The sequence below is a fragment of the Quercus robur genome, chromosome 11, assembly GCF_932294415.1.
Source record: "Quercus robur chromosome 11, dhQueRobu3.1, whole genome shotgun sequence".
Taxonomy (NCBI): Eukaryota; Viridiplantae; Streptophyta; class Magnoliopsida; order Fagales; family Fagaceae; genus Quercus; species Quercus robur.
In genome coordinates, this window is record NC_065544.1 from 19,479,785 (window position 1) to 19,498,141 (window position 18,357).

The 18,357-nt window shown below is 35.6% G+C and overlaps 1 protein-coding gene across 5 annotated transcripts; it reads right to left on the minus strand.

The window, feature by feature from the left end:
* Nucleotides 1-586: 586 nt before the first annotated feature.
* LOC126705293 (uncharacterized) lies at nt 587-17,625 on the minus strand. Of its 5 annotated transcripts, none has more exons than XM_050404181.1 (15): nt 17,061-17,624; nt 16,874-16,959; nt 10,990-11,150; nt 10,091-10,155; nt 9,691-9,885; nt 9,524-9,578; nt 7,408-7,680; nt 7,170-7,303; nt 6,645-6,843; nt 6,431-6,490; nt 6,089-6,343; nt 3,397-3,655; nt 3,114-3,319; nt 2,003-2,053; nt 587-1,286 (listed from the first exon to the last, which is right to left on the minus strand). In XM_050404181.1, exons 1-15 carry the CDS (start codon nt 17,249-17,251, stop codon nt 996-998), a joined length of 2,481 nt encoding a protein of 826 aa, XP_050260138.1. In that variant the 5' UTR covers nt 17,252-17,624; the 3' UTR covers nt 587-995. The 5 variants fall into 5 exon arrangements, with proteins under 5 accessions (XP_050260138.1, XP_050260139.1, XP_050260140.1 ...); XM_050404182.1 differs by having other exon boundaries at nt 7,408-7,659; nt 17,061-17,623; XM_050404183.1 differs by lacking the exon at nt 9,524-9,578 and having other exon boundaries at nt 7,408-7,659; nt 9,699-9,885; nt 17,061-17,623.
* Between the last annotated feature and the right edge of the window lie 732 nt (nt 17,626-18,357).

Here is an 18,357-nt window from a genome sequence, read left to right on the forward strand (position 1 = left end):
CTTTATTTATTTTTAATTTTCAGGGGCATAATTTTTTAATAATATGGGCTGCGCTAATAGTCCATTGGGTCTTAATTTAGCTTTCTTTAAGTTTGGTTATTTAGTTAGGTTTAGTAATAAAAGCCTAAGAGTCCAATTCCAAGTCTTATTAGGGTTTTTAGAAATCTTATTTCAATTTGGAATATGTATTAGGCTTCTATTTAAAAGGCTGCAATGCTTTCTCTTGAACAATGAAGATTAAAGTTTTCAAATTTTTAGAAGCTATAAAGCTTGTTATTGGTTTGTGTAATGCAACCTAGAGGTGTGATTCTTAGGAAGTCTAGTTGTGATGCCTAGAAAGTTATATCTTCTTTAATTTTGCTGTTCACTGCACTGGAACAGCAGCCCAAATTCTTATTTTTCTCCTTTGTTTCATCTTCAAATCCTACTAATCCTACTAATCCTTGTCCTTTTTAAAAACCCTATAATCCCTATTATCTTCCACCTTTTCAGATTTTGTTTTTCCCCCTTGTCCTACGTCACAATATCTCTAGCTACTTAAAAAGAAGAATGTCCTCTCTGAGATATTTATTAAGCAAGGATCACCTAGGCACAACACAGAAATGCTGACATTTATTTTGGTTTTTTTGTACATTCATGAAATATAAGTCCTCTTAACTTCTTAAGTTCACTTCAATAACCTGTCTACCCTGAAAGTCCAGAGGCTTGAACTCGGACCTCAAACTTGATGCCCATTGCAAAGCATGTCGGACCTCAAACCTGATGCCCATTGCCAAACTCAACTACTTTAGGCTCCCATGTCAAGTGACTATTGAAGATGAACTCAGCCCCTAGAGGATATGCAACAATTTTTGAGATACTGCAGGAGTCATTTGGCTGAATCACCTATCATTGGAAATCTCAGGCCAATCACTCCAAAACAAGAGAGAATGTGCGACGAATGACAGAAGAAAGTGGAATAACAAATAAGGCACTTAATGCAGGTTCTATCACAATCAATGAAATAGATCAGCGAAAGACCACATTATGAGCCTTGCAAAAATGTCAGACTCTAGGAACTCAATATGAGCAGCACGTCCAATAAAGGAGTTCAAGTTCCTGCCATGCAAAGAGGCATCAAAGTTGACATCACAGCGCATGAACACTCGATGCTCAGATGAAGGACTCCGTATCTGGTCCAAGCAATTATTCAGCATCTCCATGAAGACACTGCTTTTTTTCGAGTAATTCAATGAAGCTGCTGGGCACATTTCAATTCTGGCTGAATGATATGGAACATATCCATCCTGACATGTAATCAATAACTAGCATTACATTTCTATCTATCTGCTTTGCTTTTATTATTATTATTATTTTTTCTTTTTTGGTCAGAAATCAACAAAATATTGATAGTCTTTAAATGACACGGGAAAATTGCTGGAAGTATATAAAAATTCATGTATAATCATCAAATAAGTGTAATGGTGGAATTTTAGAAACTAACAGAAATGCTAAACTATAGTTCCTACATGTTTTTCTTATAATTTGGCTTCTTCCTTTGAATGAGATGGAACATAACAAGATACTTTGAACCATTAAGAGATTGCATTGGTATCTATTATCTAGAACTCACCAAAATAAGTCTGATGTTAAAGTATTTTTCAGAAATGAGATGCTATTCTGTTTCTTTCTTTACCAGGTACAAAATTAAGACTCTAAAAATAGAAACAGCTTATTTGGTACCAAATTTTCTGGTAAATAAACATATAGATGTTCCCAATTAGAACAGGGGCTCCTCACTAGAAGAAGGTTTTCCAATCCCAGCATGATTCTCTAAATATACTAAAGCCCATAGAACTTACAATAGATCAGTTGTGAACTGCCCATCTAAAACATTTGTAGCTTTCTAATAGTTCTTGGAAAAGGAAAAGTTTATATGTACGCAAGCATGATATCATGAAAAAAAGTTGTACAATTTTACAAGCTGTCCTTGTCAACAAAATAAGCCTGAAAAGAGGAGTACCTGTGGTGAAGATAACAGAATTACATTTCTGAAGTTCTGCAGTGTCCTCTTCTGTGAATGGGGGAATAAAACTTGTTTTAGTATGACAGACAGATTAAAAAGATATGCATACTTCTTACATGTACAAAACTATGATTGTCCTCTTCTGTGAATGGGGGAATAAAACTTGTTTTAGTATGACAGACAGATTAAAAAGATATGCATACTTCTTACATGTACAAAACTATGTTTAATCGTTCATATGGTTACTGTCATTTCCCTAGAATATGTATTTCAGGATTATTTTCATTTTGGAGAGAAGGCGAACAAGACTCTATCTAAGGCCACAACTTCATGGTTGAACAGCAGAAGTGACGTAGGAAAAAACCAAAACAATGCAACAGTAAAATTAAAGAAGAAAGAAGGTTGTACCTAAGCTCTCACTTTTGCAAGTTTTGGGAGAGGTCATGGTAGGCAGCCTTTCTCTCAATTTTTTTTGAGATGCTGATTCCCAAGTAAAATTAAAGAAAAGGAAAATAAATTATAGAGAGCCTAGGAGTTAGCACCTAGGTTTGCTAAGAGTCAACATCAAGCAAAAAAAACCGCTAGGAGTAAACACCTAGGTTTGGATGGAGCTAGCACTAGACCACTGAGACAATTTCAAGAGAAATTTTATTCATCATAAAAAATAACCCTGTCTCTACAAGAGTACATTATTGTGCTTAGATAGACTACTAAACCCTAATTCTAACTGACATAGGAAAACCTTAATTCTAATTGACTTATAAGAACTATTTCTAAATGACTTGGAAAATGCCATTTATGGAATTAAAAAGATAACCTTGACTCTAGGACTTTCAATAAAAACACTAATAAACCTAATTAACTACTAATACATAAATTAAAATACAATTGACTCCAGAATTAATTAAAATAGATATCTCTTTGCGCTTCCCACATCAGGAGTGAGTAATTGTTTTATATATGCTACCAGGCCCCTCTTAAACCTTTAAACACATCTTTAGAAAGAAAAGAAAAGAAAAAAAGAGAAGAAAAAGTTATAAATAATAAATAAATAAAATGCTAGAACCACTCTGAGAAAGGCTTAGGGAAGAATAATTTGTTTCAGTACCTTGCAGAGTTTGTATAAGAAAGTGTTGTGGAGATCTGGATTATCTGTGAGAGTAAGTTGATGGATGCATTGTGCACCCTTGAGCTTCTTCAAGAGCCACAGCCCAGAGTTAAATAAAGAGTTCGAACTGTACAGATACCCCAAGTGTGGACCAGATATAGAAAGATACGTATACAAGTATCTTAGATATGGCTCCATGATGCTCTCTGCAAAAACAAAAGGCACACATCTAGCAGTAAATGCAAATTAAACGAAAATGAGGCCCTCAAAGATAAATGCATACCAGCTAATGCAGTTCTTATGATGAGGTTTCCAATGGAATGACCAACAAAGCTAAGTTTGATGCTTCTTAAACTACCACATCTTGAGGCTTTATCAATTTTCTTTTTCAGGAAAGAAATCACTTCCTGAGCCAGCCTTAAACCCATCTCTCCCAATTCTCCAAATGTTTTGTCTTCATTTGCCTCTGACATCAGAAACTTTATTTTGGGATCTATCTGAAGCCATTGATTCCTGACAAGCCGTAGATCCAGATGATGTCCCTATTCATGTTGTAATTAGTATGTTTAAATACAATGCAAAATAAAACATGCATTAATCACTGTTCACAGACACAGAAGGTATACAGACATATGAACCTAGTACAGAAACAAAAGTTTGCAGCATAAAACACAATAAGGAAGTACAATGCAATACCAGATACATTATTTCAAATATTTGACTCCTTTAATGAAAAAAACTTACTTTGGATCTAAAAATATCACTAATATGTTCACTGAAATAAGAACAATACACACTGTCCAATTTATAAGCTTGATGAAGATCAGCACCAGTACTTCCTTTTTATTTATTTATTTATTTTTAACTATCTCATGGTGGCAATGACATTGACTTCTAACCATGACAGCAATAATTTATTTATTTTTGGGTGGGGGGAAGAGTGAGCAACTTGATAAAATAGAAATGGTCTCCCTTAGCCTAAGCCTCAGTCGTTTTGTTCATACGGTAAGTATCAGTTAGGGGTGGCTACAGCTGGGTGCCAACCAGGTGACAGCCCAATGGATCCTAACACAGTTTATTTAATAAACAAGAGGGTGAGTTGATTTAGTTGACTGTGATTCGACCTGACATCACCTTTGTTGTTGTAGTAGTTAGTGAGTTTATGCAGGTTCCAAGGCAATAGCAATGGATGTTTATGTCATAAGTTGAAGCACCTAAACGCTCCTCACAAGGTGAGTTCAACCCCACCAGAAGTCTTTATAATATCTCTTTTCATATGCAAATAGGACTGGTGATCATCTTGATAGGCTCATGTATGCTCTTTACATCAGTGCAGGAGGTAATCTTGTCACTTGGGGAATCAAGAAGCAAAAAATCTGGTGATTGGCGAAGGACAAACCAGAAAAATTCAACAACATAATTAAGAACCAGAAAAATAAAGGATTGAGAACCTAGGAGTCGGCACCTAAGCTTGCTTGGGGTCAGCTCCAAGCATGAGAAAACCCCTAGGAGTCAGCACCTAGGGTTGGTTGAAGTCGGCACCAGACCATTGGGACAATTTCAATAAAAATTTTATTCATCAAAATAACCTCCTCCCCCCCCAACCACCCCCCCCCCCCCCCCCCCCTCCCCTCTCTCTAATAGGAGTACAAGACTTTGCTTATATTGACTACTAACCATAAATCTAACTGACATGGGAAACCCTAATTGACTCATTACAAAAATACACTTGACTTAAAATAAAAATACTAATAAATCTACTTAAATACTAGGGTTTAAAATAAAATACAATTGACCAATAAAAACACAATTTCACAAAATAAAATAAAACTAAATTAAAATAGATATTTCTTTGAGCCTCCTACATTAGTAGCAAGTAAATAAGTGGAGCATAGGGCTAGGGTCTATACAGTGTGTGAGATGTTATGGTGGAGGGTTTTCTAGTAAATAACTGATGGAAATATTCAGTAATAATCAGGCAGCAATCTATATTAGCTGGTAATCTAGTATTACATAAGCAAACCAAACACATTAAGGTGGATTATCATTTTTGTAAGCGAGATATTTATGAGGCGGCAAAGTACATAATCTTATGTTAAATTGTCTGATCAGTTAAGAGATATTTCCTGAAGGCATTAAGCAAGAATCAATTTCTTAACCCTTATAATAAGCTGGGCATGATGATGCTTCAGCTTGAGGGGGAGTGTTAAGAGGGTTTTGTATTATTGAGGGAAATTTTGTACTCCCTCCATCTCTTGTTATATGCAGCATTAGAAATGGCAAGATTATTAATGGAAAGGTGAAGATGATGTTGATTTTACTAATATCTCCTTTACATTATATTTGAAGTGGCACGACTTTGGATAAAAATATTTTTAAAAAATAGAAAATTAAACTTCTACTTTTGAAAAGTTTTAGTTATTAAGATACAACCCAAAGAGGAAAATCAGATTAGTTACTGAGAGCTGGAGGGAGTAATTAAGTAATGGTAGTACATTGAGAGAAGTCACTCTGTGATTGACTCTCTCATCTGTCATTCCTAATCTTATGATTTCAAGACAGTGCAGATTGTCTTTTGCTTAAATTTCCTTACAATTTATGACCTATTTGCTAAATTAGATGTTAGAACTTTATCTAATATTCAGTAAATTATTGTTGCTCTATGAGTTACTTTTGGTCAAGTGCATATATAGGGCAAAAGGAAGGTCAATTGTTAGGCCAATTGAAGGGCAGCTATGAGGACATCTTGGGTTCAATCTAAACTGGCTTGAAAGCGGTTTGGTTAGTTATGATTATATTACCTTATTTTATTGTGCCATATTTTAAGTTTGTGGCTAGATTGGATGTTAAGACTTCATCGCTTGCTCACTAAATTATTCTTGTTCATTGTAAAGGAGAATTTCTTTAAAAAACAATAAATAGGCAAAAAAATATATATAGTAAAGACAAGGTGCATCTGGAGAGGTAGAACATGCCTGAAACCCATGCACGAAGACAACAATTTTCAAAACAGGACCATCTTGTTGAGGGCTAGCCCTAAATGACCTGCTCAAAGCCTTAAAGCTAGGTCCAATAAGCACAGAACGAGTATCTTTTTGGTCCAAATGGTTGAAGTATGAATTTAAACTGGTAGTACGCAATGGTGCACTGATGATATGTTCGACAATTACAATAGGCATATGCAAAGGATCTCCAAATAAATGCATGTCTTGAAGTGATTGATTGTTGATCTGCATGAAAACCATAACTTTTTATGAACTTCAATATACAAGAAAATAAGGACATTTAAGCATTCCATAATGAGAGTAATAACTCACCCTCATACGTGCAATGCTTTGCCGATGAAGCTCAGCACGCATAGCTGCAGCGTTGGCAGGCTGTACAGGACATTCAAAGACCATGGAGTGGATGCTTAAATGGCACTCATTCAGAAAATGTCTTATTTTCAAATAAAGCTTAGCAGAAAACCCACTATATTGTTCGTATTGACAATGAAACATGTAGGTCATAAATGAGAAGAAATATAATTACATTTACTGCATCAGTTGACTTCCGCAAACTCAAAGATTTTCCATTGACACTGTGGTAAGATGATGACTTGTGACTCATGTATTGACTAGGGCCATGTGGCATCTCAACCTTAGAGTACACCATCCATATTGACCATTCTGCTCTCCGATCATTAGCCCATGCATCACGTAGTAATTCAAGTATCTTTGTCTTGTTAACTCTGAAGAGAATTTATGCATCAGCACAGAAATAAGCACAAGAAAGAAGTCAATGAAGAAGAGAGTAAGCTGACTACTGAAAAAAATTATACAAGAAACAGTCTAGAAATAAAGAACTTAAAATTAAATCTGTCTAATATATAATTAGTGTAGAAACATTTTCACATTTTTCAGCAATATCTAACTCACATAAATCATAAAACCATGTTGATCTTCTGCGAGAGAAAATACGTTTTTTCCTGAATAGAAGCATACATGCTATTTTCATTTCTAGTAAACTGACGAATTTCTGGATCATTCAAACATCATTTCGAGTAAAAAAGAATACCTGTGGAACTTCAAAAAAGCGTTCCATAAGAACAAAACTTGATTCCCCAGCATATAATAAAAGCTAAACAGATAATCCTGAGGCAAGGACTGGAGCAATTTCTCACTTTGAAAGTTAATAATACCGCCTGCTTTCTGCTCAATAAAGGAATTATTATTCAGAAAAGAAAAACATTAAGACCATCAATATCAAAGAAAAAAAATCAACACTTATCCGCCACAAGAAATAAAGTGAGAACCTCAATACTATTTTGTGGCTTGCCAGAGAGTTTCTGTGAAACTTCACCAAATTCCATATCCAGATCTGCTTGCATAATAGAACTACACAGATTTTTATTATCAAGATTGAAAATAAGATCAGTCAAATCAATTTCTTGTTCGATAGCTTTGCTAATCTTTTGTAGATCTTCAAAAAGTATATCACGAGCAGCCACCAACGCTTTTACAAGCATGATCTGTTTTAAATCTCCTGATGCTTTTTGACCTAATGCCTGATCAGTCACCAAATTTTTCTTTAATGAATAAACAACAAAGTTCAGTAATGCTAATCTTTTCTTGGTAACAGCAGAAGCATACTACAAAAAATCTTCTAAGAATTCATGTAAAGCAACTCAAAACAGTGTAGATGTTGTGATATCTTGTAATGAGGAAGTTAAGAGACAGAATCTGATTCAGGGAAAGAAAAGAATTTTATTTTAATATAGTTTTTTATTCAATTTTAGAAGTGATTGTATTTTTCTATTGGGTCATTGGATTTTACTAGCTAACTAAGTTATTACTATTTCATTCCTTGTGTCTGTGCCTAGCATCATAGATTGTGTTTAGTATCATATATTTGTTCATAGCCAATCCCAAGCATGGGAAAGGCAGAAGGGTTATGGTAGGCTTTGCATGATTTGATGACTTCCTTGGGGAGCATCCTGACATTAGACATATTGGAGAATTTGACTACAAGTGCTTATGGTTGGTTTAGGATTTAGGAGGATTTTTAGATCTAATGTTTAGAGTTGAAGAAGAAAGGGTTAAGGTTTAAAAAGGATAGGTTTATGAGTAGTAGTAGTAGTAGTAGTAGTTGTTGTTGTTGTTATTATTATTTAATAGAGAAAATATGTGAGGTTTTAGGGTTTCGATAAGTAAGAGGAAGGGTGTGACTTGGGGTTGTAAGGAAGAAGGAAAAAGAAAGAAATTTATGGTGTTTAGGGGCTGTATAAGTAGTACTCATGAATTGTAGCAAAAGAAAAATAAGAAGGAAAGAGTAAATAACACATGAAGGGCAATATGTTCCAATGATCAACTCCTCTATTCTTCGATTGAGCATATATATAAGGATTCTTTCTTGTGTTAGTTGTATTAAGACTTCTAGTATGACTAGTAAACTAAAAACCTAATAAAAGGCTCATTTGGACTCAAAGAAAATAAAACCTAAGATACTTAAAATCTCATATAAAATTCCAAACTCAATTAGATTACCAAAGTACACTTAATTTGTAAGGATTGCAGAAATTACAATGTTCCCTTGAATACAAAATCAATCAAAACTAGTTAAATAAAAACACAAATTAATTTTTTTTTTACCATAGGAAACTTTTTTTTTTATAAGTAATAAAGGTTTATTAAGAAAGAAGATCACTTCATACTCACGATGATGAACAAAAGTGTCTTAAAAATTACATCATACAGAAAAGATGAGTAAAACCCCACACTATAGACCAATCAAACAAAGTACATATTAGCACTAATTGTAGGTGCTCCTGAGACCACTCAATATCCTAAAAGGTGTGTTTATTATGTTCCTTAAACACAATTTATATAAAATATGATGGAACAAGGTTCCAAATGTTTGACGAGTGTTTCCCAAAACAATTCCTCCAACCAAGCAATAAGGATGCTATCGTCGAAGGCAAACCCAATGAATCCCAAACATCTTAAAGATGACACTCCTCAAACTAAAAGCAACTTTGCAATAAAGCAATAGATGGCCAACTATTTCCCCACTACACCTACACATGCAACACCAGCTAACTAAAGAGAACCCCTTATCGATGAGATTCTCACAACTAAGGATCCTACCCCAAGCTGCTGTCCAAATGAAGAAGTCTTGAATAAACGAATTTGCGTAGTAACAAACTAATTTCCATATCCATCACATCCCCTCAATGTCATTTGTTGAATTTATAGATTTTCTTGTCTTTGGATTGTATTCTTTTGAAAGGGATAGATTCACATCTCTCGTGTGTGATCTTCCCGTTTTCTTTTCAAATAAAAGTTAAAAAAAAAAAAAAAAAAATACATGGGCATGCTAATCAAGAAGGATAAAGGTTTTAGCTTCAAAAAAATCATTGTGACATTACGCACCTTGTTTGACCCATCGAAATCTTGACCATTATCATCTTCAACAGCCCAAGTTGCACTGTAATATATAGTTGGTAATCAATGCTGATAAAAGTTGACATATAAAAGCAGGTAATTCCAGATTAAGGGATACAATTCTGACTATGTCAGAAAGTGGAATCATGACAAACCTGGGTACCTTCAGTGGGGGGATGTAAGAACCAGTCCTCAGTAAACTGACATGTACACTTATATCAACAAGGACAGCATGGGAAGCATCAAAATGAACAGGACAATAAGAATGCATTCCCAGAAGAGCATTAGGAGGAATGCAGAATTCATGAACAGCAACAGAGCATGGTTCTAGAGAAGCCTGCAACTCAGGCCTGCAAATAGTGTGGCACAACCAGTGTTCTGGGTTCAGATAAGAGTTAAAAGGGTATTCAATTCAAGTTTGTGTGATATCAAGCAAGCAGTGAAAGAACAAAATGACAATTTACTTAACAGAAAAACAAAGCATACAGGGAAAGAAACATAGCTTGCAGTTTAACTTCATTTGGCTTGGATATTAAAGAAGTTCTGATAACTAACCTGATGTTCAATACGGGGGCATACATTAGCTCAAACTTCAAAATAACAGCAGTCGTGGATGGACCCTGAAAATAAGATCCCAAATCAATTTCCAGAATACTTGTGAGCTCTATCAAAATCTAAATGACTAGACCTGGAAAAAAATAATAAAAAAACAAAAACTAATGGCCAATAGGAACATGCCCAGAAGAAGTAGAGACAAATTCAGCCTTTTGGAAATATTTGAAATGTTTTCCCTTCAAAACCTACTTGAGCTACTAATAGAATTACAAAATTACTAATGCTTTGGCCCATCTAAAAGACATTCTCAAAGAAAACAGAATTTCTTGCCTTTGACTAAAGCATAAGAAGGAACACAATGTCTTGAATCTTAAACATACATATGTAAAAGGCAAAAATGGTAATGCCATTGTGTGAGATAGCGGAGGGCTTGGGTTTGGTCCACTCTGACAAATAAGGAGTGCTTCTTTCTTTGGATACACAGATTCCATTAACTCAAATCCTAACCTTACCAACCTTGGAGATCCAATGTGTCTCTGAGTTTGATATTTCAATTATTTTTGTCCAGTTCTTCGTCTCTTTTGGTTATTCCTGGTTATATTGAGATTGCGTGCACTAGGAGGAGATATCCTTCACTTCTTTCAAGTAATATAGGTTGACAGCAAAAAAGAAAAACCCTCCTAAGGGCGCCTCTATGGGCAATGTTCCACATCACTAGGAAGCGAGTTGGATATTGGTGGCTTATATGTGCCCAAGCTACCTGGGAGTCAAAGTATTCCTCCAAGGTGCGCTTGTGTCTCATCCTTATAAGGCCTTCATCCAGACCTCCTCAACATACTCACCACCTTCCCCCCCCCCCCTCTTCCCAAACACCAAAAAAGAAAAAGAGAGATCATTACCTCATTTTTACCAAGGGCTAGGTTGAATGAGATCAAGACGGATAGAAAAACATCCTGCCTTGCATCTCTGATCAGAAAAGGCCGTGTTGAAAAGCTATTGTCTATATCATCAATCCCCCAACCTCCATTGAAATTATCAGAACTCAGTTCAGGAGCTGCAACTGGAAGAAATAACACTATCTCTTAGCTCTTAGTTGATCTAAAAGGAATACCAATCAAGCACAACAAGCTCACTAAAAGATTAGAGTATTTTTATTTGAGAGAATATTTATTTTTTACCTTTGAACCTAAAAAATGCAGAGCAACACAGAAAAAGTAATTAAAAAAAAATAAAAACAGCAATAGAAGATGCCTAAGAGGCTAAAAAGATCCGAAGGGATTAATAAAGACCTAGGAAACAAAAAAATTCAATAACCACAAATATTTAGCATCCAAAAAAATGAGTTATAGAATAAAAAACATAAAAATAGTTTAATCATATAAAAAATTAATCAACATATTGGTGGGGGCAAAAGAAGATTCCATGCAGTCGCATTACATATGGAGTGGTGATTTGCCTTTGTCTATGACCTACCTACAGCTTATCTCAGTTTTCTTTTTTGATGCGTGAAAAATTCTAGTAGAAAGGGAAAGGAGAACTGACACAAAACCTTTTCAAAGAATACAACTCACAAAGAAAGAGTGTCAATAAAATCAACAAAAGACAAATTTTCTCTTTGATCAAATGAGCAGGTCACTCAACTCCATTAAAGACCTGCCTATTTCTTTTGTACCACAGAGTCCACATAACACATAGGGGCAAGGTTCACCTCACAATAGTGGCTTTGCGGCTCTGAAATCGTCATTCTCACATACATATTTGGGCATCCAAGTTAGTCCTAGCAACATGAAAACAAAGGACCATACAGAAGTTGCCGTATGACAATGAAGAAGTAGGTAATCAATAGTCTCCCTGTTACCCTTACACATACAATACCAATCAACTATCAAAATCCAATGTCCTTCTGAACTTATCACTTGCTCATTTTGGTTTTTTTTTTTTTTTTGATAAGCAGAGTGTTGGCCCCAAGATGAGGGTAAAGGGGAGATTCAAACTAGAGTCCTCCACTTCATGACATGTGGTCCCCTAATGATTGCGCTATCCCTTAGGATTCCATTGTGGTCATCAAGTGGCATGGGCTCCTTTCCATTTGCTAATCTCTGCCCAATTAAGATCTGGCAATTGGTTCTAAGCACAGTATTTTATCATCATCATATAACAAGCTCTCTGGTTTTGGGGACAACAAAAGCTGTGTGTTTGCAAATAAATAAATAAATAAAAATAAAATCTGCAACTTCATGGTCAAAACTACAGGCCCTTATTATGAATTGTTAATGACAATTATTTAGTTTTATCTTTGAGTGAGAACTTTAATAAATAAATAAACAAAGAAAGAAAAAAGAAGAAGAAGAAAGTATAAGCAAGGGTTCATATTACATCAATTATTTTAGTATACTTATCCTTTTTAAATGGGACTTTCCCTCACAAACTTTATCTTTAAAAAGAATTACTTGTAAATCACTCATTCCAGGAAATGTGCCAAATCCAGAATGGGAATGGACTACAAATATCAAACCTAGGGACATGGACTATCTCTTAATTCATTTTCCTCAGTGGTTCCTAACTGGATCCAAGTAATAATGTCTAAGCTATGCCTATGAACAACTTTGTTCTATGGTCAATTTATGATTTTGGTCCCTAAATTATGTGTCAGTTTCAATTTTGTCCTTGAACTATTGATTGTTCGAACACCTCAATGTTCCCTTACCCTATCTTACTGTCATTATGCAAACGAAAATTGGTAATGTGACAAAGGATTCTTGTAAACATTGTCCTTATAATTTGTAAGTGAGAGACGTGAATTTAATATTTGAAAATCAAATAAATAGAAAATATTTGTGCTTAATCATGAGTTTGTGAGACTAGAATGTGCCCTAATGTCTGATGACAACGTTTTTTCTTTTTAATGACAAGGAATCCCGGAGACCGTGCAAAGCATCGTATCTTTTTACTCAGGTAAACGCTGGAACCATGTGACTCACCCACATCACATAGATCAGTTAAGTCATTGGCTTTGCCAATGGGACGTAGCCCCTAGAGTTGTTTGCACCCAAGGGGATTTGAACCTTAGACTTGGAGGGAGCATACCACCAAGACCAAGGCTTTGACTACTTGAGCCAACCCCTAGGGGCTAATGTTTCATGACAATGTTATAAAGAAATGTGTACGAAAAGGTCTATCACATCAGCAATTGCAGTTTGCACGGTGACGATAATGCAGGGTAAGGAACTAAGGATAGCATTGAGGCACTTTAGAACTTGAAGCAGTAAATTGGAACAATAGATAATAATTCAAAGATGAAATTGAAAATTGAAAACTGACTTATAGTTTAGATAACAAAATCATATTTTGACCTTATTCTATTCAAATGTTAATGTCCTATAGCTTGGTATATAAGGGCTACAATCTATGATTCCTACTAAATATCAGTAGCCCTAATCTAAGGAGACCCCTGTAATAATGCAAAGTCCTTTTTATTGATGAGTAATAACAACTTTATTAATAAAAAGGAGAATATTTCATGTACATTGGAAGTTTAGACAGAAAAATCCTAAAAAACTCACACTCCAATCAATTACATTTGAAAAGAATGGGAATCAAGAAAATCTACAATGGAACTCATATTACTTGTGCCTATGAAATTTGCAAAGGAAATAAGGGAATTTGATCTCTTCAAACTCTTTTGTCTCTTATCAGTAAGGATAAAAAAATTACTAGATTTGTAAAGAGGAAATGAGGACAAGGGTAACATTGAAATCCTTTTCAAATCCCGGGATTAGGGACCAAATTTATAAGTCTTCAATTTAATTTATTGCTTTACTACCCATTGGCCCATTCACAAAAAAATTAAAAATTTTAGTGTTGTCGGCAGCATAAGCTTTTACTGTAACAAAGAAAAAAACCATTAAATCCATGAAATTTTTTTTTTTTTTTGATAAGTCATTAAATCCATGAAAATTGAAAGAAGACAAAGCAGAGGCCCTTGATAGAAAAATCTTTGCTATACAAACCATGTACTACAATGAACCCATAGCAAGGTATTTAGTATCTACAGTAGGCTAAATCCTAAATTTACAAGACTTGCAATACAAGTAGAATTAGGATTTCTTTGCTTGCACACTAAGTAGGATTGGACTAGGATTTCTTTACTTGCACACCAAGTATTTTTGGAGTTGTTCCTTGACTAGAAATTTTGCCTTGATATCTTTAACAAAATCAATGCTTAAGCTCACATAATAGCAACACAATCAAACATACAAGAATAGCAGAGCATATACATTTTCCATATATGAGATAATCAAAATATAATAAAACATCTCAGGGGTTTTTTGAAAATCCAAATATTTTTTTTTTTTGATAAGTAAGAAAGAAGTATATTCAAAAGGCTACCTCATGAAACAGAGGCAGAACAGACAATACAGAGAAAGAAACAAACAGAAAAAAGAAAAGAGAACAAGAAAACAACAAAAAACTAAGTACAAAGGAGAGAACAAAGGAACAAAGGGAGGGAATCACTAGAGGTGAGTCCCCAAGCCCTAGACCAATCAAATAGAGAACCACAAAAATAAGCGAGCAACTGGTCATCGGTTTTGTCCCTGTCCTCAAAAGTACGCCAATTCCGCTCTCTCCAAATACACCACATTAGGCACAACGGAGCTAAATTCCAAATGCTAGAAGAGTGCTTTCCAAACCAGTTCCACCAACTAAAGAGCATTTCTGCAACCGATCTAGGCAAGACCCAAGAAATCCCAAAAGATCTGAAAATCAAGCTCCACAACTTATAAGCTTTTTCACAATGGAGAAGCAAATGATTCACCGTCTCCCCATTGCAACGACACATAATACACTAGTCAACCAGATCAAAGCCTCTACACCGCAAAGTATCCCCTGTAAGAATCTTCTCCCAAGCTGCAGTCGAAACAAAGAAAGAGATGTGCATGGGGGCCTTAACCTTCCAAATACCTTTCCAAGGAAAAGTAAAAGGCAAGGGACTTCGAAGCTTGTCGTAAAAGGAGCGAATGTTGAAATCCCCCTTCCTCGACAATTTCCAAATCATGCGATCTCCTTGCTCGGAGTGAGGTAAACAAGAATCCAAGGTATGAAGAAATTCATCCACCTCTCCCATCTCCCAATCATTAGGATCCCTAAGTAAAGGAACCTTCCAGCTTCTCCGAGCCTCGGCCCCTAATCTTTCGAGAGACGAGGCCACAGAAGCCTCTCTATTAGTAGCAATCCCATACACAACCGGGAAGGAAAGATGGAGTGGAGAGTCCCCACACCACTGATCTGTCCAAAACTTCACTCTATCCCCCACCCCTATCTCAAACCGGATAAACTTGCTAAAAACCTCCCAACCTTTTCGGATACTTCTCCATAAACCACACCCATGAACACCCCTACCCAGCTTGGAAGACCAACCCCCCCACTCTTCCCCAAACTTCAAAGCTACAACCCTCCTCCAAAGACGAGTCTCCTCAACCCCAAACTGCCATAACCACTTTCCTAGTAAGGCTTTATTAAAGGTAGTTAATTTCCTAATACCCAAGCCACCATTAACCTTAGGAGCACACACCTTATCCCACCCCACCAAATGAACCTTCGACTCCCCCCACAGGAAGTCCCTCTGAATCTTCTCAATTTTATTAGCCACATGCGACGAGATGGTGAAAAGAGACAAATAGTAAGTAGGAAGGCTGGAAAGCGTGCTCTTGAGCAGCGTCAATCTTCCACCTTTTGACAAATACAACTTCTTTTACCCGGCCAACCTCCGATTAATCTTCTCCAAGATAGGATTCCAAATAGAAGGGGACTTATGAGAAGCCCCCAACGGCATACCAAGATAGGTCATAGGCAAGGACCCAATCCGGCAACCCAGAATCTCTGCCAAGGCATGAATATTATTAACCTCCCCTACTGGAACCATCTCACTCTTCAGGACATTAACCTTCAAACCTGTCACAGCCTGAAAACAAAGGAGAAGCATCCGCACATGAAGGATCTGCTCCACTTCCGCATCACAAAACAGAATAGTATCATCCGCAAATAGAAGACCTCACAACAAAAGCAAACGGTTAAGGTATTGGAAACGTATGGGTTTACTGCCTGACAGAGTAGATACTGGGATATTATCGGCAGACATGTCAAGATGCCACCACATTACATCGCACCAAAGTATACTTTTTGAATATAATTTAACATAACAAATCACCACCATTATGCCATAGAAATTATGGAATGTTGAATCCATTCCTAAATAGTCATTTTCAGCATAACCTAATGATAGATTGTTACATGGCGAAAAGGATTGTGTTGCCTGCCACAGGCTCTCCAAGTTGAGTTTTTATTTTTTGGGTCATTGACTAGAAAGCAAGCAGGTGTGCAGTTCATTATGCAAAAAAAGAAGCAAACTCCTCTCCCAGTATCACATGTAACATGAGTAAATACTTTGTACTATAGCAAGAGTAACAATTATGCCTAGGTTTGTTTGTTTGTTTGTTTTTGTGTGTGTGGATATGATGGGTTTTGAACCTATCATGTATGCTCCACGATGATTGGTTTTTAGCATCAAGGTAAGACATTAATCAGTTTTTGGTGCATGTGGGATTTGCCTGACCCCTTATTCGACAACGATAAACTTTACCAATTGTGCTAACTAAGCTAACTAGAATCCAAAGTACACCTGGTACCAACACATTGTTCAAAAAAACATTAAAACCCATATGCAAGTGTATTAAAAAAAAAGTTACAAATAAACTATTACAACTTCAAGAAAGCATGCATTACCTTCATATTGAACAACCCGTGCCGGAGTCCCCGGATAAGTGTTCTCATTGCCCTCCCATCTAACTGTTATTTTAATCCTATACCATCTACATAAATAAAATACATGAAAAGAATCACATTACCAAGTAGAAATTACCCAAACAAACAAACGCAAATTGATAACGACATATAAAGAATTATAATTTACCCTTTTTGGTAAAGGTCGAGATTGTGAAACCTATGGATGTAAATGGCGATTTCATGAGTAGCATCAAGAGTAGGCAGTTGCTGCTGCTGCTGTTGTTGTTGTGGTGGTGGTGGAGGTGGTGTTGGCAGCAACCTCTTAGCTGACCAATTTCTACAACTCAGACCAATCAACCACCTAAGTTTCCGAAACATATGTACTACTATTTCCAATTCCGAACCCAAATCCTCAAATCTCTCATCCCATCTTCTCTTTCTATCAAAATCCTCTAAAACCCACCAATATTTCTCCAACACAAACCAAACCCAAAAAATGAAAAATAAAAATTCTGATTCTTAAATGTTATTAGAATGCAAATTGTTGTTATTGTATGTGATGCGGGTTTAAACTAAAGGGTCGAGGAAATTAAGGATAAGTTGTTGATATTAGTTTGTAATAATTGTTGGGGGAAAGCGACCACCTTGTACGGCTGAAATGAAATGCTCCAACCAACTCTCAGGTGGGTGTGGTGGGAGCCATTAATGAAACTCTCAGTAACCAACTCTCTCTCTCTCTCCTTTCAATTTAATAATTTCTTGACTTTCAGTCCAGGACATATTTTTAGAAATTATTTATAAAAAAAATTGGCTAAATTTTTTCATAACTTTTGATATTTCGTATAAAAGTAGTATTAATAAATATTCTAGAAACATTCATTAATTAGACCTTTAATTTATAAGATTAGAATAAGTCAATCTCATCTTTATGTCTAAATAAACAAGAGTGTTGTCTCTTTATAAGAGTAATACTAAGTACAACATTTTCCATAATTGCAAACTCTGACTCTTTGTTTTTAGAACAATATTATTTTTACTTGAGTCTATCACTAACACTATTTTTATGCACTAACACAAATGGGTAATGTTAACATTTGTGAAAAATGTCGTACCCTAAGTTTTGTTGACTCATTATTCTAGCCACCAACCTAACAAGTCTTAAAGGGGTTTGTGAATTTCTTCGATCTTGATAACTTGTGTGGCCTATTTAGTTAACTACGCTAGTTTGGATTGATGCACAAGTTGTGTCAATGGCAATTGGTGTTTACTCTTACATAGTGTTTGATTCAGAGAATTTTATATGTTTTATAAATTTGTAGGTTTCAATTAGGTCAATTGGTAAAGTCTCTAATGGTTGAATAAGAGATATGGAATTTAATCCCCACCTACACCAAAAATCGATTAGTGTCTTGGTTTGATTATAAAGAGTTATCATCAGGTGAAGATGCCATAGGTTAAAACTATCTCAAAATACACACACACAC

What these genes read in the sequence shown, in the direction of transcription:
- LOC126705293 (XM_050404181.1), bottom strand. Translation starts at nt 17,251, where the DNA reads ATGTTTCGGAAACTTAGGTGGTTGATTGGTCTGAGTTGTAGAAATTGG. An exon ending in AGCCACAAAATAGTATTGAG is followed by an intron (nt 7,304 to 7,407) that starts GTTCTCACTTTA and finishes TTTATTGAGCAG; the next exon opens with AAAGCAGGCGGTATTATTAA. An exon ending in CATAAGAACTGCATTAGCTG is followed by an intron (nt 3,320 to 3,396) that starts GTATGCATTTAT and finishes TTGTTTTTGCAG; the next exon opens with AGAGCATCATGGAGCCATAT.